At 38.5% G+C, this 25,319-nt stretch overlaps 1 protein-coding gene across 1 annotated transcript in view; it reads right to left on the bottom strand.

Moving 5' to 3' along the window:
• Positions 1–25,319, bottom strand: part of LOC121299039 (polycomb group RING finger protein 3) — a 91,300-nt gene that overhangs the window by 46,217 nt on the left and 19,764 nt on the right. Inside the window, exon 2 of the mRNA XM_041226520.1 lies at positions 18,863–18,967. Within this exon, the coding sequence (XP_041082454.1) occupies positions 18,863–18,877 (15 nt within the window). The 5' untranslated portion in view covers positions 18,878–18,967. The remainder of the gene's footprint in view (positions 1–18,862; positions 18,968–25,319) is intronic.

Here is a 25,319-nt window from a genome sequence, read left to right on the forward strand (position 1 = left end):
TGATGATCTGTTAAACGGGTTGGGACCATTGCTTCGACGCAAAAATCTTAAGGTTATTATCATAACCCTGGTTCCCTGAAATAGAAAACCTTTACCCAATGGGATATATCTCTTATAGCTCTTAGTCAGTACAGCCAGGATGTGGATGTGACAGTGGCTTCTGTTCCTCTTCCTTGGTGAAGGAGAGAGGGATTTAGAAGAGCACGCTCTTAGTCCTGCCCTACAGGATCGCTTTCTAGCTCCCGGTGCTATTGGTGTCAAACAAGACCAAACCAGATCATTGGTACCGACTCTGGTATGAATCAGGTGACTGGTACCTACTTTGATACTGACCTGGTCATTGGTACTAGCTCTGGTTGATTTTTAATTTACCATTATGTTTACACTGGAAATGTGTCTGATTTTACACAAAACAAGGCAAGCCTAGTGACTGCAGGAATATGAAAACTGGAGTGTGCTACATTTAAATGCCAATGGATTTATCAAACGTGTCTTAATCTCTGAACTAGTCTTCTCTGTTCAATAATAAACTAACGTTGCTGAAGAGACTGATTATGGTGGCTAAACGGTTAGGGTGGATACGGGACAGATTACTATATAAAGAGAATCCAGAACTAGGAAACAGGGTTTTTATGCAGGGTTGTTTTTTGGATGATGATGATGATGATGATGATGATGATGATAATAGCGTCAGTAATACATATGTGATTAAAACCAAAGTTAACTGAAATAAAAAAAAATTAATCTCAAGATTAATCCCAATTAATTTTTTTTTTTTTTTTTTTTTTTTTTTTTTTTAATTTCACTCTGCAAATCTGTTGAGCCTAAATCTGACGGACAGTTCGGTCAAGGATCTTTCTGCTTCTCTGTGCACGACTGTCCCATCTGCAAATTACACAACCTCCTACTCTTTGGCCTTGACTTATATTAAGTTTAGTGGTTATATTATATTATATTAAGTTACTTGGTACTCTCTACAAATTTATTAAACTGAAGGCCATTTTGTCCTTGCCCTTTTACCAGTTTAGAGTACTGTATAGTTTGTCACAAGAGTTTAGGACTGACATACTGCTGGTTTAGAACAGAATACCAAACACTAATTCTTCAAACTTCGGAAGCGCACGTATTCACCTTCTATTCTGCAAAGTTATAAATAATCCAAAAGAGTCTGCACTGTAAATATTGATCACATTACCATTTAAGGTTGGTTAAATGTTTCTGGTCGGAGTCGAGGGTCTCCAACACTCTTGCAATGTGCGTCTTTTTTGGAAAGTCCAGCCTTGTCTCATGTGTCTGTGACCTGAAATCGCATGGGGTTGGATGATGTTGAAACATTTCAACATTTGCTGCATGGTCGTACACTGGTAACTATCATGCATACTTGCCAACATTTGGAAACTCACTGTCCAAAAGGAGAAAATAAAAACAAGGTTTGAAAACTACATTAACATTATGGCCTGTTCACATGGAAATAATTTGATCTCTCTCTATTTATTTATTTATTTATTTATTTTTATTTGCTGCTGGTTACAATTTACGAATTGTGTGGCCCCGCTTCTACTTTAATCAAAACTTTACATGACTTTGCATAGCCACTTAGATATACACTATATACAACTATACCGCCATTTTTCCAAACAGTACATTAGAGGTATCCTACCCTTTCCTGCAACGGAGCTTTCCACAGCGACAACTTGGGTAAATAATTGTATTTTGCATCTCCATACTTGAATATGTATAATATCTCTAATACATGCATGTAGATTTATTAATAATCGACTTACTGCACACATCTCAAACAAGATATGTAGAATATCTCTTTCATACATGTATAGGCCTCATCAATGTACATACCACTTCGCAACCAAAAATGCGCCTCACACTGGCGTGCTCAGAAGTGTTTCGCCCACGTGGATTCACTTACACTTACACAGTACATTAATAAGGCCCTACCTATTTCACAGCCGTGAAAAATGTGACACTGACTGTGAAATTAATTCTTCACCATGAAAACTGTCAATTTTGTGTACTTTTACCCTGAACTTAAATCCAATTAAGTTATGTGTATCGGTCCAGGTTCCTGATGTGATTATAAGCTTGTTTCAATTTCAAAAAGAAAACTGGACAGAATTTATTGATTGACACTTTACAGCAGCCAAGAACCACTCTGGGCTCTCCTCACTGATTTGTAGATATGAGCATCAGGGTCAGGTTTATTATCCTAGGAGATCTCAACTGATATTGTTAAGCAAGCGAACATTTTGCGAATGTCCAAAATGAATTAAAGAAAATGTAAAAGTAATTACTGCAGCGATAATTTTGCATTCCACTACGGTGACAAACTATTTTGTAAAACCCATAATGTTTCATTGGATCACATACGTCGAGCTACGATCCAGCGGCACTTAGACTCACAGTATTCAAAAACGAAAAAGGCTGCGGATAGTGCATTGCTTCAAAACGAAAAAGGTAAAAAATATATATATATATTCTTAAACAGCTGCATATGACAATGATAACTATTATTAGTTTCACTCAAGACAGACTGCTACAGTTAGGACTGATTTAAAACAGATTAATATGTATAAAATACATTAACAAAGCAGGTTACTCTTGATCTCTGTATCATCATCCTGTATTTGTTCACAAGACACAGTCTCAGTAACTTTTAGGAGCAACAACAAATTAATGGAATATTCGATTTCATTAAAATATTATCAATTTGTTATTGTGGGGTCTCAATCGATAAATAACACTGTGTAACAATCTTTTATTTATTTTTTTGTTCCTGGGTAGTAAGTGTTATTTCCTAATTGCTTATGCCTCAAAAGTATAGAAAATGGCTATTATTCCCCACAAACTTTGCTTTGTGACCAGGACAGGTAAATTTCAAAATATCACTATTTCCAATGAGAAAACGGGTGAATGTTTGTCTTTTCGTTCACATAAAGTCAGAAACAAACAACATATGAATCCAACTTAACACGTATTTATACTAAAGTAATACAAAAATGACTACAAAAGATTTAGAAGTGGGTAGTTTTTCGAGATTTACGATTATACTGTAAATTTACAGTATAATCGTAAATCTCAAAAAACTACTCGCATACATGTTAAATACATGTTAATTTTTTTGAAAAGAGACTGAGCTGGCTAGAATGACAGCCTGAGGCAGACCCAGCACAACTAATGCTTGTCCAATCATTGGTTAAAATGGCTACAAAAAACATTAAGGTCTTCTTTAAGAGTTAAGAAGCCATGATATATACAGTGCCTATAGTAAGTTTGTTGTGTTACAACCTGAAATCTTGATTCATTTAAATAGGATTTTTTTTCCTTTGATTTACAAAACCAACACTTTGAAAAGGCAAGAGAATTTTTATTGTGAAGCAACAGTTAATGAAAAATAAAAAAACTGAAATGTCTTGGTTAGATAAGTATTCACCTCCCTGAGTCAATACTTGGTAGAACCACCTTTGGCAGCAATTACAGCTGTGAGTCTTTTGGCACAAGTCTCTACCAGCGTTCCACATCTGGATCGTGCAATATTAGCCCATTCTTCTTGGAAAAATTGTTCAAGCTTTGGCAAGTTGAATGAGGATTGTTGGTGGACAACAATCTTCAAGTCTTGCCACAGATTCTCAATCAGATTCAAGTCTGGGCTTTGACTGGGCCACTATACAACATTCACTTTCTTGATTTTAAGCCACTCCAGTGTCGCTTTGGCTGTGTGCTTGGGGTGCCTGCTGAAAGGTGAATCTCCATCCCAGTCTTTTTTCAGCAGGTTTTCCTCAAGGATTTGCCTGTATTTAGCTCCATTCATTTTGCCCTCTACCTTGACAAGCTTCCCAGTCCCTGCAGATGAAAAGCATCCCCATAGCATGATGCTGCCGCCACCATGCTTCACAGTAGGGATGGTGTTACCTGGGTGATGAGTTGTGTTGGGTTTGCGCCAGACATAACGCTTTGTATTTAGGCCAAACAGTTCAATTTTTGTTTCATCAGGACCACAGAAGTCTCCCACATGCCTTTTTGAAAATTCCAAGCAGGATATTACGTGGGCTTTTTTCAGAAATGGCTTCCTTCTTGCCACTCTTCCATATAGGCCAGATTTGTGGAGTACCTCAGCTATTGTTGACACATGGACAGTTTCTTCCATCTTAGCCATGGAATGCTGTAGGTCTTTCAGAGTTGGCATTGGCCTCTTGGTGACTTCTCTGACCAATGCCCTTCTTATCCGGCTGCTCAGTATGGGAGGACAGCCTGCTCTAAGCAGATTCTGGGTGTTGCCATATACCTTCCACTTCTTAATGATCGACTTGACTGTGCTCCAAGGGATATTCAACGCCTTTGAAATCTTTTTATACCCCTCCCCTGATCTGTGCATTTCCACAACTTTATCCAGGAGTTGTTTTGAAAGCTCCTTAGTCTTCATGGTAGTATCTTTGCTTTGAATGCACTACCCAACTGTAGGACCTTACAGAGACAGGTGTATTTAATCTGAAATCATGTGAACCACTTTTATTGCACACAGATGGACTCCATTTAAGTTATCGTGTGAATTCTGAACGCAACTGGTTGCACCTGAGCTTATTTAGGAGTGGCATAGCAAAGAGGTGAATGCTTATCTAATGAAGACTGTTCAGGTTTTTAATTGATTTGTTTTTTTCACCCCCTAATTCTTTCATTGTTAATTTGCCAGCATGGATATAAAACTTAAATGTGTTAAACATGCATTATAAAAATACTCTATTTGGACATACAGTGTGTGTTTCCTATCAGAATTCAAAACAGAATATCTATTTCCTATGATTTAAAATTGAAATCCACCTTCACAGTAGGATCAAAATGATCCTGATTTTGGATAAAAGTAACACTGATCAACTCTTTAAATTCTGAAAGACCCAATGCAACATTTAAATCGTGATTAGACAAAATCCAGATCACAGTAATCCCGATGGCATGCAGACGTTTTGAAAAACCCAATTTCACAATATAAAGCCGATTTCCAATAATTGAAACTACAATGTAATATCCCTCTGAGATACAGTATTTTTATATATCCGTCGGATCCCTGCAATCAAATAAACTGGATGTGACAGGTTCTACTGTACAATGAGGAATTTAGCAGACTTTCAGGTAGGTATGTCCACTTAAACATTTCAGATGCTCATGTGCTATAAGTCATATGGTCTGATGTTATCTACCATTATTAACCAACTAGTAATATATAGATGATGAGAGACAGATGTTTCAATTTTTTGTAAATTTTATTTTTTTTATTTTTTGGTGCAGGGATAGAATAGAAAACAAATGTACTATGTCTTATTGTAAGATAGTTCTTTACTGTTTCTGAATCTCAAGCCACTGTCTTAAAAGTTGTGATATTCATCAAGGTTTAAAGTTAGTATCCTAGATGTAACAGGGTGTGTACTTTTCATATGCACTTCTCTGATTGTAAAACTAGTTTATAATGAGGGCTTGAACTTTCATTTTCCAAATCTCTACCTCCCTTTAAATGTTAATTAGTACTTGTTAAACTGTCTCTACATTCTAATAAAGAGAAAACGATAAATTATAAACTGGGTTTAAGATCTTAATAAAAAAAATTGCTACAAAATCAAGGAGATTTAAAATGCTGGACTTGCTGTCAATGTACTCTGCGTACTGGACATTTTATGCTGAAAAGAAAATCTGTCAGGATAACTCAGTTAAACAAGTGACAATAACAGAAGCACAACAATAAACTAGGCGGCAAGAATGAAATTAGGAACAGCAATGACCAAATAATGTAATTTGTCACGTCTGTTTGAAATAAAAATAAAGCAAAACATAATCAGGCTCAGTCAAGACATGAAGGTAAAAACGAGTGACAGTGTATTTCCCAGTTTAATTAGGAAACAGAATTGGCTCAAAATAAGTTTAAAAGGGATGTCATGTGATCAAAAATAAAACCTGAAAACGTCAAGCCCTATTTATAATGTTTGTAGCCCAAGGCATTCTCAGCATGCATGACAGCTGAAATCGGCTTCAAAGAAAATATTTAACTCCAAGATGGCAGTTGACTATAGTTAAGAAAAGTCAAAAAAAAAAAAAACACCACATATACTTGAAATAAAAATGTGCATGAGATTTGGGAAATAATACACATAAATATAGGTAAAAAAGCCAATAAAATTGAAACCAGTCTCCTGGACAAAGTGATACATAGCACAGCATATTTCATGGAACTATGCTATCATAAACATTTATATTTTCATTTGCCAAGTTAAACACTGATGTTTAAAAAATCATATTTAATCATTTATATGCTCTAACCAACACTAATCATGACAGAAACTTACCTTAGATGCTGTAAAATACAGATTGAGAGAAAAAAAGATGCCAACAGCAAATAATAATGAAGACCAGTTACATGCATTACATGAGCCTGAAGGGAACTAAAATAAACTGTCTGCAGCTAAGAAAATACAAAAGTACTTAAAATAAATCTATTAGGCTACTAATACAATTGCTGATGTGTTGTTTTCTTTCTTTTTTTACAGTACTTTAAAGCGTTACTGTAAATGAAGATTTTTTGTTAATTTAGTTAACGATCATGTTTTTTGCTATCTCACCACATTACTTGGTAAACTCTCAGTAGATGCTACTGACAAAGGGTGCTTATCTACATTTCTACCAGTGGAGGCTTTTCAGAGGAGACAAGGTAGAATGTGCCTCCCTAATTTCAAAGTGAGTTTGTTTTTGTTTTTGTTTTTTTTACTATAAAACAACACAAATTACTGTCTAACATTTAAGGGGGAAAAAAATGCCATTGTGACCTAAACCTCAGAGTCAGCATTCCTATATTAACAAGGCTGGCTGGGAGCCTAGAGAGGTTTTTTCCCCCTCAGAGGAGACAAGCCTCTGTTATAAACTCCTATCTGCTAGTAAACACAGTCCTAGCAGTAACAGATGACATAATCTGAGCACATAAACTCCTATCTGCTCTTAAACACAGTACAATGGCAGTGATGTATTCAAGCATAGTTCAGATCTATTGGACAGTAAACGCTAAGACACAATTGGTCCAAATTTATTTTAGTATCCACCAATACAACCCAATACTTTGCACTGATAAAAGCAATCAATCCTGTAGCTGCAACTGCCAAATTGTACCTGTCGTGAGTTCTTCAGTGCTTGAGTTTGAAAACCCACTAACACAGACAAAAGCGTCTGTTGTAAGAGAAGACAGTAACAAGCACTATGTTTTCACTATGCAGAACATAGTGGCATTAGAAAAATAAAACAAAAAAAAAAACAAAAGGAATGTAGGCCAGGCACAGAGAGTTAAAAGTTATTGATCGCTTTGCCGAAGCTAACAGATGAAGACCTGAATGTCACTGGCAGTGTAGCATCAGAGTGGGGCACAATATCATTGTGTGTGTGTGAAATGAACAGAACTGAAATATACAGAGGGGGATCTTAGGCTATTCTCTGTGTCTACTCACAAACTTCCCCACTGACAAAGAATGCTTTTTAGAAAGAGTTGTGAACTAGCTGCTACTTGAATGAGTCATTTAGGTGCCAGCAGTATTTTGCAGTGACAATTTGAAGAGAGAACAGTACCCCTCATAAATAGCCGACAGGGATCGAAACCAATTGACCAATTGAGAACAACGGGCTGTCTCTGAATGAGAACAACCAATGAGAAACACCCCACGTGGACATGGGGACAGCCCAAAATAACCAATCACAGGGTGGAAGGCAGGACAACAAAACCAGCCGCGCGACTTTCAGAAACGGGAGTTTGTCCCATCAGAGAGCTTCCCCTAGAAGTGGCTTGGAATTCGGAGGAACGAAATGGAAGCTTATCTGCTCTGAAGAAAGTTCCTGAAGTCATGATAGCACAAGTGCTCGAATTTACGGAAGGCAAGGAAGAACCAATGATCTGAAGAGTGGCTAAAATCAGCTTAGAAGAGAGTCATAACCCTTTGTCCTACGAGAGACCGAAACAGTAAATGGAAGCACAGCCAGCAGCTGGACCTAAGGTCATGTACTAGCTATACAGAAGAACTGGAACAAGAACACTTCTACGAACTACATAACTTTTCAATTGCAACGCATTATCTGAACTGAGTTACGTCTGATCAACGGAACTATTTCCAGGATGAAAACTGCCAACAACTATCTATAATGCTGCAAGACTTGGAGATCAACAAGCTGATCTCCATTTGAAAAGAACTACTTGTTAATTGTGAGCCTACGCAATACAATGCGTACTTCAAGCAAGAAGTACCATCTTCTTTCATTGGGACTTCGGATCCAAAGAGCTATAGTGTTCATCAACACAGACTGACTTCTTTACATGGAAATCGATAAGTATTCAGCAAATCTAATATTAAATACTTTATGGCTCGAGAAAGTAACTAAAGAAAATGCTGTCAGTTAAGTGGATAAACTGTTCTAGGAATCGAATATAACTTCCTGTTTTACAGTGTGTAAGAAATGTATGTTGAAATCCGCAACTCAAAGGAGTTGCCTCGTAAATGCAGAGGATTTAATTGCCCTATTTCTGGAGTTAATTTGAATATATAATCAACTGAGGTTGATAACATATTAGTTTGGTAAATCACGTCTAAACTAAATTAACAAGGTAGAACTAACTTGCTAAATCAGGTACTGGAATGTTGGATTCCATTCTGAATGGGAAGTTAATTAATTCTCGGCATACTGACATGATCGATTACAACGAGAAACAGGTATTGAAAATACTAATGCAAAGTAGACACTGTGTGATAAGCCATATTTAATATTAGTATATTAACCATGTATGCTAATGATGTTATGGTAGTTGCAACTGTTTGACTATTAGGTCAGTGAACTGTATAGTATTCATGCATTCTAACCAATAGCCTTTCCTTTCTGTAAAATTAGATTAGTTGTTCTTAAATAAACTATTGTTTTATATTTCTGACACATTGTGTGAATGTCGGTTATTGTCAAGGGAATCAGAGTTCTACATGATTCCACTGAACTATTATGGTATGTCCCAGTTATTAACACTTGGACGTTCTTAAACAGGGCGTCTAGAGACTAATTTATATTTAAATAAATTGTATACCTAATTCACTACACCAGCAACAGGTTTTCGTGAAGGCAAAATTGAAGTGTACTGTATGCTTGTTTGAACAAAGGTTAAATTAAAGAAATGCAGACACTGAATTTACAACTAACACCCGTGTAATTGATGGAGATTTACTAAGTGATCTAAGTGATGAAGCAAATTTGGTGGGATTTTTTATATGGAAGTAAATTTGTAATTAAAAAAAAAAAAAAAGTATTGTGTTACTTTAACAGTATGAAATGCTAAACTGAAATTGTGGAAATGATTGTTGCGTAATAAAGTGGTAATCACTTTTCTGTTGAAATGTTACGACTGTGGTTTTGTTGATGAATCAACAGTTTTGTGTGGATTCGTAGCACAAACTGTGGATTTATTAAATCGACAACATATCTGCCCCACCCTCCCCTGCTCTTCACAGCCACACGGACACTTTCAGTTAGAAGATTAGTACAATTAATAAATCAAAATATCACAGGGTGACATGATACAAATGTGTTTAACAAGCTAAATCTTTGTTATTTATTTAAATGTACGTTAAAAGAAAACCCCAACATCCACATAAATTCATACAGGGTGGGACTAAGGATGCTTGGAAGGTCATGCTTGGAAATCGTTTAGGATACATATACAGTAGTTCACAAGGACAGTGACATCCATTTAAGAGAAACATAAGTAGCTTCCTTGTGTGATGAATGGAGCCTGAGGCACTCCAAAGATGCAGGTGCCTGCCTATACTGCTATGAACCACAGTACGAGTGAGAGACAGACTACACAGACGTATAGGATTTAGAAGATATAACAAAAGACATAACAAGAAAATAGGAAGCTAACATGCTGTTATCAAAAGCAGTTTAACCCTTTGCGGTCCTATGTCTGATCAGGTCCGACATTACTATTTTCCCTTTACAGGCCGATGTTGGACCCTGTCCGACATCATCAAAAAGACGTAAAGCACAGGTCGCTAGTCGTTTTTTCTCTGGAAAAAGCCGAGAAAACCTTTTAATGGCCTAATGAAACTGAAAAAAAAGAAAAAAGGCATATCTCATAGCCCCATGCACTTCAGAGATAACACTGCCATAACATAGGAGAGAGCTGCTTCTGCATCCAGGGCTCAAAGAATATCACCGACATTTACAGAGCCTTTTGAGATGTTATAGTAATAATATAATGACTTGGATCACATTAATGAGGAGTTTGGTGATAAAACAAATGATCAGGAGAGGATTTATCAGTATGTACGTCTACAAAGAGGTATGTGAAAAATACAACAAATAAGGGGTGGGGCTTGGCTGGAGATACAGTACTGAGTGTCCTTTTGTGATTCAATGCCTTTTAAACCTGTTTTACTCTGAAAAAAAGAATTTAAATAGCGCGTGTGAAAATAAATTGGACCTGACACACCTGGTAAGTGCTGAATAAATGGACTGCAAAGAGTTAATAATCATCCTTTAACTCACCGAGAAAGAGAGCAAAAATTTACAGATAATTGGGAATTCTGTCTCTGTGTCCTGTTTTCGCTACACATTACCAGTCACATCAACTGGTGGTAATTGTCCTGCTGTCAGAGGTTTTTTTTTAGCTAATGCAGGAAGTGTGATTTTTTTCTTTGTACTTTTAAATGGGTCCATCTGCACTGTTAAATTAAACAGAGACTTGAGAATGCAACCAATTCAGCTTAATGCTGGCATTTCTCATTACCTTCAGTTGATAAGGTGCAGTCTACAGGTTGAAAAGCATCCCATGTGGTTCTGTAGAGTGAGATTTTCAGACTTGTACTAGCTTGTGGGAAAGAATACAATCAAGTACTTGGATTTAAAACATGAATTCAACTTGTTTTAAAATATAAAATAAATAATATTACTCAAACAGCTAAATCTGTGTTGCTAAGTGTTTTATGAGCATGACTGAAGGAAGCATCATTGTATCATGTCCAAAGCAATAGCTGCCAGATAGACCTTTAATGGAGAGGGAGATTTCCCCTCGTCAAACAGCTCATGCAAAAATTGCAGTATAACTGCCAAGGAACAGGATGTGGAGTCGAACCCACAAGGCCCACTCGTACCCGTACTGGGAATGTGTGGACACTGCTCTGTTATTATGCAAGGTGTCAATAACCCTATTGGACAGACCCAGATGGCTCAATGCAGAAGTCCAGGGGCCAGACCCAGAGATGCAGGCTCTATGGATCAGCATGCCACAAGGTCCCCCATGCCTGACTGAGATGGTTGTGGCGCTTGGGCAGTCACCACCGAGTCTCCTGGGCCAAAAAGGGGCTACTAGGAGCACCTTGGCCTGGTGCTGTCTGATTTTCTCCACACACAGTGGGAGCATGGTGAGTGGTGGGAAGGCCTATAACAGTTGCCTCGGCCACCGGTGTGCCAAGGCATCTATCGCCAGCAGGGCCACGCCACCTTTTATGGAGAACCAAAGGGGGGCAAAGAGATCTCTCCCTGCTTTCCCAAACCTCTCCCAAATGAGGCTCACCACCTTGGAGAGGAGGTCTACCGGCCATTTTGTCACCCCGGCAGGGGTCTCGTGCGTCCAGAGCAAAAGCTCTTGGGCCACACAATGGAGTCTTGGTGACCTAAAGCCACCCTGGTGATTGATGTAAGCCACCGCTGTTGTGTTGTCTGTACGGACAAGCACATGTTTCCCTAGAACCGCCTGCAAGGCCAGATAAACTGCCTGCAGCTCTAAAACATTGATGTGGAGACCCTGCCAAGACGGGTTCCACACACCTTGCGCAACGCTGCCATTCCACACATGCCCCAGCCAAGACTGGACACGTCCATGGTGACAACCTCTCTTCTGGTGACACTACCCAGCACTACGCCAAGGCGTAGATAAGCAGACTGTTTGTATCAAGAGAGTGCCTTTAGGCAGTGACAATGAGCAGTTCTGAACACCACCTCTGGCAGCAGGTGCTGCAGGCTGTGCTGGTCTTCATGGATTTTTCCACTGCAGCATCTTGTCCACCACGTGACCAAACGTATGCCCTGGTGTAATAAGCACATCCAGCAGCGGTGCTTTGTCCTCGTCAGGCACATAGGCAGCTTTGGCTTTCCCAGACACATGTGCAACTGTAAGCACAACCAGATTCTTGCCTACAGACTGACCATTGAGTTTTGATACACAGAACAAGTTCTTATTAACCAGGCACAGCTCATCCAGCTGTTGTCGTGAGAGCCTGCGACTCTCTGAGAGGGACAGCAAATAGGACTGACAGGCTACCAGAGTACTATTATAGTTGGCCAGCCGTGCGGCGAATACACAGGCTGTATAAGTACGCTTGAGAATCACCTCTGAGACCCAGCACTGCTTGTTGAGGCAAATAACATCCTTGAACAGGAGTGCTAAATTAGGCACCTGTACCAAAACTGCCAGGCCCAGCTTCTCCCCGTCAGGCACCTTATACAGGGTGTCCTTCAACCGGGAAACAGCAGGAGCTGTAGCCAGATGATCCCAGGATGATGTGTAGATCAGGGCACTTGCAAGACTGAGGTGGCCCTCTTGATCAGCAGTAGAAGTGCTGCCGAGAGGGAGAGTTGTCCGACTCCACGTCTCTCAGATGGGAATGCCAGCTCCTGTTCGTCCACTTCAGAGACAGCAATGGACAGCCATCTTATTGCCAATCTGCGCTTGTAGCGCCTTGGGGCTCCAAGGGGGCAGGAGGTGCCGAACATTCACACAGCAACTCCTTGGTGGGAAGCAGCTGCCCTGAGCTTTTCCATCTGATCCGACTCCAGCAATCGCTTGGGACAATGACTCTTCGGAGGAGGAGGAGGAGGAGGAGAGGGAGAGAAGGATGAGGAAGACGGCTTCCTGTGTGGGCCGGTAGGTAGCGGGTCGGTGACTTTAACACCGGGTTGATACAGTAAGGTACCAGTTCGGTGACTGTAGCACCAGGCTGGTTCGGTGGTGAAGTAACTTACAAAAACTAGATGGTGAGTAAGTAGATTCAAGAAAATGCACAGAGTCCTTTTCTTCAATCAGCTGCCAGGTTTATTGAAATATGCAGGGAGTCTGGTCCCAGGTACAGGACAAACAATACTCAACATTACAATGTTTGCATGACATTAAATACCCTTCTGTATAGATGGTCCACCTCCCCTTTCTCTGACACTTAACCAACTGCAAAGGTAATTTAATTTATTGTGTGAGTGTTAATGTGTGTGTGTCTGTGTGTGTAGTCTAGTGTGACAACCTCTGAACTCAGTGCATTCTTCACACTCCTGGAGACAAAAGGTCCATACATCTGCCTTTTGTTATCTCCTTGCGACCCCTTTTGATCCTAGTGGCATTATCTCTTTCGGTCTCTCTGAAGCCTTTAGAACCTGTTCCCTTCTAGTCCACAGCATTGTTATCTCATTAGCTTGCAGTCATTGTTGGGCAGTTTGTAGACGCATCGTCTCTATCAGTGGTTAGCAGTACATGCAATTTGAACCAAACAGTCTGCTATCTGCAATATTAGTCTCTTTTCAGAAAAGAACACCAGTATAGCTCTGCCAGTCCACATGTGTAGCAAACTGCTAATCAATTCTCAATCCATGTTTTCCCAGTCCACATGCGTAGCAAACTGCTAATCAATTCTCAATCCATGTTTTCCAACAGGTGGCTGTAGCACCGGGTCAGTAGAGTACCGGGATGGTTCATTAGCCGTGCAGTGACTTTTGCACTGGTCACTGGTTCGGTGACCTTGGTACCAGTCCACTAGTTTGCAGTTACCGTGGGATAGCAATATACAGGTATGCTCACCAGTATAAACCACTGGCAAAATCCCTCAGTAAGTACCACACACAAGGTACTAACAGCCTTAGTAATGGGGATGCAAAATCAATCACCAGAACGGCAGCAAGGTGCTGTGGATAAGACTGCAAGCAATCTCAACTGAAGCACATATTGTCCAGCGCAGTGCTGCGGAGCCCAACAGCTGTGTGTGTACTTCTTTAAAAAAAAAAAAAAAAAAGGGAAAATTATTTCTCCACAGAAAACAGTAACAATTACAGTTCACAAAATAAAACGTCTCAATTAAAAACAAGAATTTAATTTAACTCCAGCTGGAGCTATGCAGCCTGGGGGGAGAGCAAAGTCAGCCAACTTTGCTTGATCCCTGGGAAAGAGCGACTCAAGCCGCTGGTTTCACGTGAGGCACAGGTCGCTGCAGGATGTAACAAGCAACAGGCTGTAGTGCATAATATACACAGAATTAGAAAAATGATTACAGCAATAACATAATATTTAATAAATTAAGTGTAAAACACAATTACTTGTGAAAAATGATAAGCAGCAAGTACTTCTCTGATACTAGGCTCTCCTGTCAGTTCAGTCTTGAAAGAAAAAAGCAGCTTTGATATATCGTATTCAGGTTTCTTGGTCTTTGGGAGCTAAACACCCATTTGGTAATGGTTATATCTTGTACTTGAAAGGGAATAATAATAATAATAATAATAATAATAATAATAATAATAATAATAATAATAAGCTGCACTGTACATTATACCTCATACCTGAAAAACACTAAACGACCAGATCTGTACATAACAGTAGATATACAGCACAGTTGGTTGCACTATTTTTAATATTATTCAAAACTGGAATAATAGTCTATTTACTTTATGTAACATTGTCAAAGCTGCCTTGCACATTTGTCTATTTTTGTTAATTAATAAAAACAAAACACACAACTGGTAAGAAGAAATAATTAAATAAATAAATAAATAAATAAATAAATAAAACACTGTCCACAGCTGTTGAATTCTAATGAAACTCAGAATGGGTATAATTTGTTTTCCCATCATGAATAGCAGTTTGTGTCAGGATTTTTTTCCTGATAATCCCTGTCCCTCAAACAACTGACACAAAACAGCCACTCAGTGGCAGATTTCAGAGCTGTAAATCAAAATGACAGACAGCTCTCATTGTCAGAGGAAAGCAACAGTTTATATTAAAAAGCATGAAGGTAAAGCTTTTCAGGATTGCAGCTAATTGGAGTTATTTACTATTGAGCACAATGCCATAGAGGAAAATAGCTCAGGGATGAGGAAGTCAGGATTTACACTAATGAACCCTTCTGCTTTACAACTGCAGCGAATTAACACAAAACTCAGCCAAACTGGGAAAAGTAGTAGTCAGTCCACAAAGGGACTGCCTTTGCACTACAGTGTGTCTACAAAGCTAACTGAAAGGCTCACATTGTTACAGCACGACGATCCAAATACCAAGAACAGTTTAGCCAAATCAAATAACATCCACACAAATGGTAAACATTTTGTTGTTACATACATATACCACCAGGGGGCAAACCGTATCAGTTCATATTATACAGCTCTGATAAAGCTGTTGAGCTTCTTTGAATTTGAATGATGTCATTCAATCAAATCAAACGGATAAGCTATTCTGTTGGAGTTCATTTGAAACCTGACACTTTACAGGCAGGAAACGGCATGGCCCCCCATACAGATTTCAGCCTTTACAAAGACACACTGTAGATCATCTGAACCTTGTAGTGAATACTCACTTGTATTAAATGTGATGTCCCTTTAACAAATGTGTCGATAGAAAACTTGCTACAGGCTAGAATACACAGCAATGGACAAATGTTTTGCATCACCTAGAATTTTAGGACTGAGACAGCTTAAAAATAAATTTAAAAAAACCTATAGAACATAACTTAATTAGATCTTTTATTTTAATCAAATGAACTACAAAATGATATCGCAAAGGTCTGCCGGAAGCCATAACAGTAGTATAGTATTTAATGTTCGATTTCAAAATGCAGGCAAAACCATGGTTCAAGGATGATCAACATATTGTAGCTAATTCGCAATCTATACTGCGGTGGTAAAAATAATAATAGATGGAGGACTCCGCTAGGTAGCATGTGTTCCTTTGGGACACTTTCCACAAATATACAGCTAATCAGTTCTGGACACTATTTTTAGATGATTTTCTAAATAAATATGATTCACTGGGGACAATGATATAAGGCACATGGCTGCTGTATCTGTTATGTACACAAATAACAAATCATTGTTTTATTTATTTTTTATACTGCTACATTTTAATGAAATAGCTCATGCTAAATGTGCCATGAATAACCACAACCAATAGCCAACACTGCAATGTACTGGACGTACAATACATTCAGGACAGGACCACTGCAAAGTACTCCAGTACTAGAATTACCTTGCTGAGGCAATCACTTTGGGATTAATGGTCACATGTTCGAATCCTGCCTAAGAAAAACCTACATTCCAGCGTGCAAGAACACCGTGCTGTACGAGGTACGGCAAACTCCTTAAAAAGGTGCTTAAGATGACAGCCCATATTCCTCACTAAAGTGGGTAAATATAGAGAACTTAGATTTCAGGAATGGAAGAAACTCCCATTGCTTAGCAATTTGATCCACTCCTGGTTTCACTATGACTAAGACGACACACCTGAACTTGTTACCTATACACTGTTGCTAATTTAGCTTATATTAAAACCTGGAATAGGTGAAACTGCTCTGCCATAGGAGTCTTATTTCCATCCCTGCATTTTTATTTATAAACCTCAATGATCGCCTCGGTCAGTCCCCGGGTATAGTGTCATTATCCCACAGGCACACCTATAAATCTAACGTCAAAATAAATTAAGAGCAGTCTCTGCAATCCAGGCCAAAACGTAACCTAAAAACACATTTAAAGTCTTCATAAAACAAAACAGTGTTTTCGAAGAGCAATAATATCCTCTGCTGTGGCTATTATCTACAACTAATGGACCTTACCTTTATCCAGCATGTAAAGACTACTAATTCAGGTAGAACAGTAATGCATAAAAATTGGACCAAGATTTCCACATTTGTAAATGTACTTTGTCCCACAACGAGGTAACACACTTACACTAATCTACCAAATGTCACAGTGTTTACCCTTCTGTGCCCTCCACTTCATTCAAAATTAGACCTTGGTGGCTGTACAGTGTGTTTACATTACATGACGGTAGTTTCAGCTGCATGCACACAAGCAGTCTCCCTCATTGCAGACTTCAAACTGAACAAGCTTGTTCCTCCACTATCTACTGCAGTCTTCATTTATTATTGTTATGTGCTATAATTAGTCATGATAATTATTTGAGTAGGCCAAATCATGACACAACAGCTGTAAAAACTAAACTAATACAGCCTAATATTAAAGAATACTATGGCTCTGACTATTTCTTACGCCTCAAATTGAAAGGGCTTCTAGACTTATGTAGCCATTTTACATTACAAATACATACAATAATTTCAAATCCAGAAACTCTACTAACCTTTTTCTTTTTTGGTTTGATCCAGTAAATAAATACATACAAACATTTGAAATTAGAAATGGAAACTATAAGCATTTCAAAAAAAGACCTACAAATTCTGTACCATCCTATCCTCAGCTCCCCCTTCACCACAGAGCACACCACCCCCTCTAGTCCCTACACCTCCTGGAACACTTCAATATGATGGTGTATTTACAATAAGCTCCATCTTGAATCTGGATGCCATGATCACTTTGAAGACAGCAATCACATTCCCTGACAGAACATCACTCACTCAATTTTTTCTGCTTTTAATGATCTTGTGATAGATTTTAATATCTAACTTGTGGCAATGTACAAGTTAAAGGTCAAATTGATAACATCAGTAATATATACGGTGTGTAAAAATGTGAATCAAAACTTTATGTTGAACAAAAAATGCAGCGTTAGTGTTACAAAATCCCCTGCAGTGTTTACAGGAAAAACATTACTTTACCTTTGCTGTATCCTGTGTAGGCCCAGCATCTCTATCTATCTTTATCGCTCTCACTCTCTCATTTTTATTTAATTGCAGTGTAACCTGTACACACGCCCTCTTGCAACAATGTTGGAATAAAAATACACATATCTTTTTTTACTGGCAAACATTTAGAAATGTATTACCTAGGTGATTCATAAAATTTCAAGAGGAGTCGCCAATATGCTTAATTTATTCAAGTCCTTTTTTTGCCTACCCACAGCAGACTATTATTTTATCAATACAAATTACCTGCTCAGTTTTTAAAATCAAAATTTGCATTACAGTGGATCCTCTGCACCTCCTTTTAGCTCAGAGATAGTCCTTTAGTTGTGAAAACATAACTGCTGGCTGAAGTACATTACAAAGCTGTAAATCAATATTGGCAAAGTTCTAATTTGTATTTACAGATAAAATGCTCTAATATTATATACTATAATACAGATAAAGGCAGGTGGGTTTAACTGTAGATTTGTTTCTCCTTTTGTGATGGGTTAGCAGTTGTCAAGTGCAACTGAAAGTGGGACAAATCTACAGTATTTGCGATTCACTATAGAAATGTCCAACCCCCTCAGAGGTCTATTAAAGGGTTCCAGAGCACCCTGTAGTTCCAAAAAGTTGCATTTCTTATAAGACACAAAACACAATTATTCTCTGTAGTTGCAGTATGAAGAACTGACATGGATATACAAACAGGACTCAGTGAGGAGTATTCCATTTTTGTATCGACATGTTTTTTCCCTTACTTGAAATGATGCCTCTCTGCTGCAACCCACCACCAGGTCACTAAATTGTTGTTACTGCTGCAGCCAAACCATGTGACCTTTGTTCTGTAGGACTGTACATCAAATTAAAGTAAGAAATAAAGCGATAAGGTTGCTAATGTTTATAGATCGTAAACAGTCTGACTTAAAAGCTTACTATGTAATAATAATAATCATCAAATAAAACAAAACACACAATCCTACCCCTAATGCCGCCATCTCTTTGCTGTCCTCTATCTGGCTGCCACCTTTGTTTTGACACGAGGTATTGCGACGTTAGCTCTGCATTATTGATTCTGCATCACGTCGCTAGAGGAGAGGCAATATAAGGATTACAAAGACATCTAATACAACACAAAGTAAAGTTTTAAAATGAAGTTTTTTAGTTTTAGAAGAATACATACTGTATTACATTAGATAGTAGCATTAACTATTTGTTTGGTCATTCCAATAAATATGACTTCCTATGGGTTTATCACATTGAAGCACTATTCAAATGAAGTCATGCTAATTAATACACCTTAATTTAAAGCATAACCCAACATAACAAAACAAGTCATTCACAATCTATCACCCCATACAGATATGTATCTTCCTCTTGTCAAACAATCGGTAAAACTCACCTTATGGTTTTCCAGTAACACAGGGCAGACAGCACATCTAACTTAAGTGGACATTAACAAGATACAGTGGATAAACACTTCTTTGCATAAACAAAATGTTTATACTTGGATTTAATTTTTTAATTTTTTTAATAAGTTGGCAGGTCACGCATTTCAACCAACAAGCACGTATACAATACGGCACACACGTAAACATACAGCATGTACACAATATAGCACACACGTACACACACAAACGTAGAGCACGTACACAATACAGTACACACACAAACGTATAGCACGTACACAATACGGCACAGGCGTACACAATACAGCACACACGTACACACACAAACGTATAGCACGTACACAATACAGTACACACACAAACGTATACCACGTACACAACAGCACAAACAAACGTACTGCACATGCACAGTACAGCACACCCAAATGTATAGCACGTACACAATACAGCACACACACACAATACAGTACACACAAACGTATAGCACATACACAGTACAGCACACGCAAACACACACAAACGTACAGCACGTACACAATACAGCACACCCAAACGTATAACATGTACACAATAAAGCACACACAAAAACGTATAACACATACACAATACAGCACACATGTACACACAAACGTATAGCACGTACACAATACAGCACACATGTATGCACACACAAAACGGCACACACGTACACAAACGTACAGCACGTACACGATACGGCACACACACAAACGTATAGCGCGTACACAATACAGCACACACGTACACACACAAATGTATAGCACATACACAATACAGCACACCCAAACGTATAGCACGTACACAATACAGCACATACACAATACAGCACACATGCAAACACACACAATACGGCACACACGTACGCACACACAAACGTATAGCACATACACAATACAGCACACACAAACGTACAGCATGTACACAATACAGCACACACACACACACAAACATATTAATATAACGTTTACATTAAAGAAATTGGTAGTTTCAAATGTGTCACTGTAACACAGAAATCCAAGTCCCATACGCAAGTTCATAACCTCTCAGCTAAAAGCTAGCGCCAATGGAAGCCTGTTACTTTTTATTCTAGATCTAACCCCAGACAATGCAAAATTGAAGAATAACTCCAGTTCAGTTAAGACTGTGTCAGTTGCACGGCTCAGGATCTGCAGCGGAAAAATCAAGCAGGCTCCTGCAAAGTCACACTGGCCTGGCTTGGCCTGGCTTGGCACGGCTCAGTTGTACAGTGGTAAACAGGAGAGAGATCAATCCAACCTGAGCTCTTACCTCAATTCATATGACTAATTCATTCATACATGCTATAATTTTCAGTATATTTTAAGTGCCGTAGTTTCTTTTTCACATTTTTGGGTTTATAATGTACAAAGTGCAGTTCTGTGCAGAATGCTCTGGACAAAGAGTAAATCCTGTCACACATGGGAGATGCTTCAAAAAGCACTTGATGACCATGCACAGTTGGGGCACTGCACTTTTGGAAGTGTCTAATACAAGACTGCATAAAAAGCTCTGAATAGCATGAGATACTGCATGCCCAGGCACTGCCAAGCATAAAAAAAACAGCCTGGGTGGTCTTGGGCACATCCATGCAAATGCTAGCTCTGTTTTACAAGACTGCAGAAATTCTCTGCATTAAAAGTACCCTTGTGGTTCTGAAACTGTGGTCAACAGAGGTTGCCCACAGGGTCCCCAGAAAATTATCTTGTAAAAACAAATTTAATGCTGTTGGTCAATGACAGCCGTTGCGGGACAATATAAATAACCATTTCCTATCACTGCAGAGGTTTTTTTTTTTTTTGTCTTTCCTTTATTTTTCAGTTGGGGGCCCTTTTCAAAAGAATTTTTAAGTGTTTCAGAACCTCTTCTCTAGTGAACAAGTGGCAAAATTATTTTGACAAGTGAAATAATGTTGTGTTCTTAAATACATCCCCCAGCCACAGCTGTGAATTTACAATTAGAGCTGAAAGTAGGACAAAAAAAAGTTAAATGACCATAACCTATATAAAAGCATCATGTAAAAATAATGTGAAATGGCCAAGTTTCAAAATAGGTAGATGCACAGACATTAGGGCTGTCAGTTAAGCCTCAAAATAGCAATTGATTAATTGGGCACACAAAACATAATCGTTAAGAGGAATCGATGAATATACTATACATTTTCAGTGCATTCCTCTTCCTGCAACGTTATTATTTGAATATCACTGCAGTTAGGTAAAAGCTTGTGCACATCAATTTAACGTGAGGGGTAATTACACCTTTTTGTTTTTTGATTTTGGATTTTTTTTCTTCATACAGTCAATACACAGAGGGGTGCACTTACAAAGCATGTTCAAAACGGATTCGCTGGTAGGATGGGACCAGCAAATCAGATGCTAGTTAACACAAGCAGGAAAAGAACACGCCCACTGCTTGTCTGTGGTAGAAATACCACCAATAGCAAGGGTTCGGTGAAGTTTTGTTGATAAACTTAAATAAAGTTATAAACTATGCAGGTTACAAAAATGTAATTATTGAATTGATTATCCACCATTTATATTGATGTATATAATGAGGAATGGAATCGATCGAAAAATCAATTTTTGATTTAATCGTATGCTAAAAGTCTTAATACCATATCTGGATTTGCAGTTTCAAGATATGTAAAAAAATAAAGTGTGATATACATACAAACGTTCAATCACCTCCCCTATCTCTGTTGCCAGAAAATTAATTCCTTTGGGGCGATAATTAGACCCAGATATAGTCAAGCCAACCCTTTTGACAGGTAGTCCTCGCTATGTAAGGCAGGTGACCAATAATATGTCAAGGCAAGGTACTGCTGTAAACTACAGACTGCAACAGCACACGTGACGCTATTTAGCATTGTAAAACATTGTATTATTGTAAAATTAAATAAACTGCCGCCTACAGTTGAACAAAATAAGCTTCATTACTAAAAAGTTGTTACTTACAGTAAAATAATTAAATCAGAGAAAGTACCCATAAGGTTCATTGGATGTTGTAAACACCATTATCACAGATTGCAAGCATTTGAATCATATTACATGTTATGGGCAGTTTTGTTACATGTGCAGGGCTTGAATTTCAGTGCGGGATCGCGGGAATCACGCATTTTTCAAGTTGCTCCCGCATACTGCAACTTTCAGTGAGGGAAAATTCCAGAGAGATATTTTAAGACACCAAGCTACTGTATTTTTCACCCAATTTAGAATGCCTGAAACGCTGCAACAATCTTTAAGGAAGTGGGTGTCAGTGACGAAAGCACTATGAGCCGCATTCTGAGCAGATCAGGTTAAAATAAATAAATAAATAAATAAATAAATAAACAAACAAACAAACAAACAAAAGTAGCGATGGATATTTTGAGTGCCGCAAGACTTTATTCTCTTCTACGTGATTCTAGACCGCTATCTTTAAGCATTATAGAAACTCAGTACACTGCAGTAAGTAAACAGTTTTGGGGAAACAAAAAAGAAGTCGATATTAAAGTCTATCTAGGTGTTGTTTTGCAAGCAGCAACTTTCGCTTTAACTATTAAGACTCAGCCCCATTCATTTTGGGGTGCCAGTACACCAAGGTTACGCACACCTACCTAAGCCACCTACCTATTCAGCGTATGCGGTACTCCTAGCCAGAACTATGATCACCTGAAGTTAAGCCTTTCATCGTGTGACAGAGTTTACAGCTTAGGTTTCATTTTGAGTCTATTGCTCTGTCATTGTAGCAGCTAGACTGAAAGGGTTGGTATTGTTGGAAAGCTCAGAAGCTCAGCTGCCCCCATGTTCATTTCATATTACTGTATATATAGCAGTGACCAAACATGATTTTTTTTTTTTTTTCTACACATATTCTCATCTCTGCAACATACAGTATGTCTGATTCTGTTGCAATCACATAGTATTGGCCTTTCATTTGATATGTTACATGCATGCAGTACAAACTATCCAGTAGATAAACATAAATGAAAACAGTGAAAAACAGGCGGAAATAGGGGTAAGTGTAAAGAGTTAAAAAGAAGTAATGGAGCGTGGTTTTAAAAGAAAAGCACATTTTTCTTCTGCTGCATGCAAAAACTTCATGTTACGCAATGGCAAAAGCAATGGAGAGTGCTCTGTCTCACAGTGATGAACAGCTGGTAGGTCTCCTGAAAGCAGCTTATTTTAAAGCAACACCAGTGTGAATGATGACGCAGTAAAAAATATAGTTTATATGTAAAAGTGCCTTTTTTTTTTTTTTTTGCCATTCCCCCCCTAAAATTTTTTAATCCTCCCAATTGGCTGCACCACAGGGGGGAAATCCCCCCTCCCCCCAGCACACAAATTAAATTCAAGCCCTGATATGTAATAAAATAAAATGATCATTAATGTGGACCTTTTTTGCTAAAAGGCAACAAGATAGGGGCCTGTATTAATACCAACAATAAATCAGACTGCATCATTCAAGAAACTATTGGCGAGACCTACCTAGCAGCACTGTTAGTCGTGAATAATGATGCATACCTCACAATGTCTCAGATAAGAAAGTACTGTAGCAAGAATCACTGATACATAATAAATATTTTCACCCTTCTATTTCTAATTATAGATTATTCCGTTTAAAAGAGTGATATACACAGTAACACAAAATACATTTGGACAGATCAAGCATGCAAAGCAAGAAGCCTATCAGTCACACTGATCCCAAGCCGTGACCAATGTGAGCCATCACCAGTGTGAAAAAGTAACCCACCGTGAACTATATCCACTATATGTACATGTAAAAATCTCTTTGACGGATAACACGGAAAGAAGTTTGAATGCAATACAGGATACACATGTTTATAGGTTTGTAAACTCTTAGTTTTGATGGTAACTGTCTAACTGCTGGAATAAACACAATCACACACTGCTGGAGGAACCGATGTGCTCAAGAGATAACATAGGGTTAAACACAAAAGAACAAAGGGCCACACCAAGATAACACCATCTTAGGCAGTGTGAGCTAGAACCAGTTTTCTTTATGACATGCACAGAAAACCCTCCACAGGGTGCCAAGGTGACTGAACCCACAAAAATAGAAAGAAGGGGGGCTGAGGTCAGTGGCTGCTTAATCAAGGTGCACTCAGCTCACTTTCTCTTTCATTCAGACCAGCATTGGAGACTTGTCGATTGAGGAGTACAACATTGCATTATATTATTTTGTTCCGTTATGTTTTGTTTTGAACCGTTTTGCTTTGAGCATTGTTTTTGTTTCCGGAATTAAACCTGTATATACTGAATAAAGCAAACTAACATCTCAAGAAAAGGGCAGTTCATTTCTTTCATCAAACAACTCACTGCTTTAAAAAAAAAAACTACTTCACTCATTTTTAATAAACAATATACCCCCCAAATGCATATATTTACGCCTTTTGGCTAAAGAAGGCTTTTAACAAGTTTCATCATAATTATACAAACTGTTTCAGGGCTCCAGACTGTGCGAAAAAAAAGGAAACTGTTTTATGCTGCCTCTCCCTTTAAAAGCATGTATCAATATTTATGAAGGCACTATGATGTCGATCTGTATAAAAAATTTAAAAAACACGCATATCACATGTTTTAATAAACTGAAGTGCAAGGACGCTAACAATTTGATCGAATACAAATGCAGGGCATAAATGTAACACAGATTTCCATTACATGAGAGTAGATGTTGAACTTCAGGCTGATTTGAACTTGGCTCTCGCCAAGATAAGCACCAACTAAGACGTAGCTTGCAGTAAGCTAATGTGATCCATCTGCATCTCCATCCATTTGCACTGTTTTCCATCTGATGATGTAGCCGCCTGTCTGGTGTTGATTGCTGAAGTGTAATGCTGGCTCCAGGGATCAGCACACACAACGGCTGCGATGCTGGCTCCAGGGATCAACGCAGTGCAGTCTCTCCAGCGCATCAGCATGACAACAGATTGAGCTAAGTAGGGTACATCTCTGGGGTCTTCAAGTGGGCACCTTCCATTCTCTGCGTTTCGTCGACT

The sequence above is a fragment of the Polyodon spathula genome, chromosome 2, assembly GCF_017654505.1.
Source record: "Polyodon spathula isolate WHYD16114869_AA chromosome 2, ASM1765450v1, whole genome shotgun sequence".
NCBI lineage: Eukaryota > Metazoa > Chordata > Actinopteri > Acipenseriformes > Polyodontidae > Polyodon > Polyodon spathula.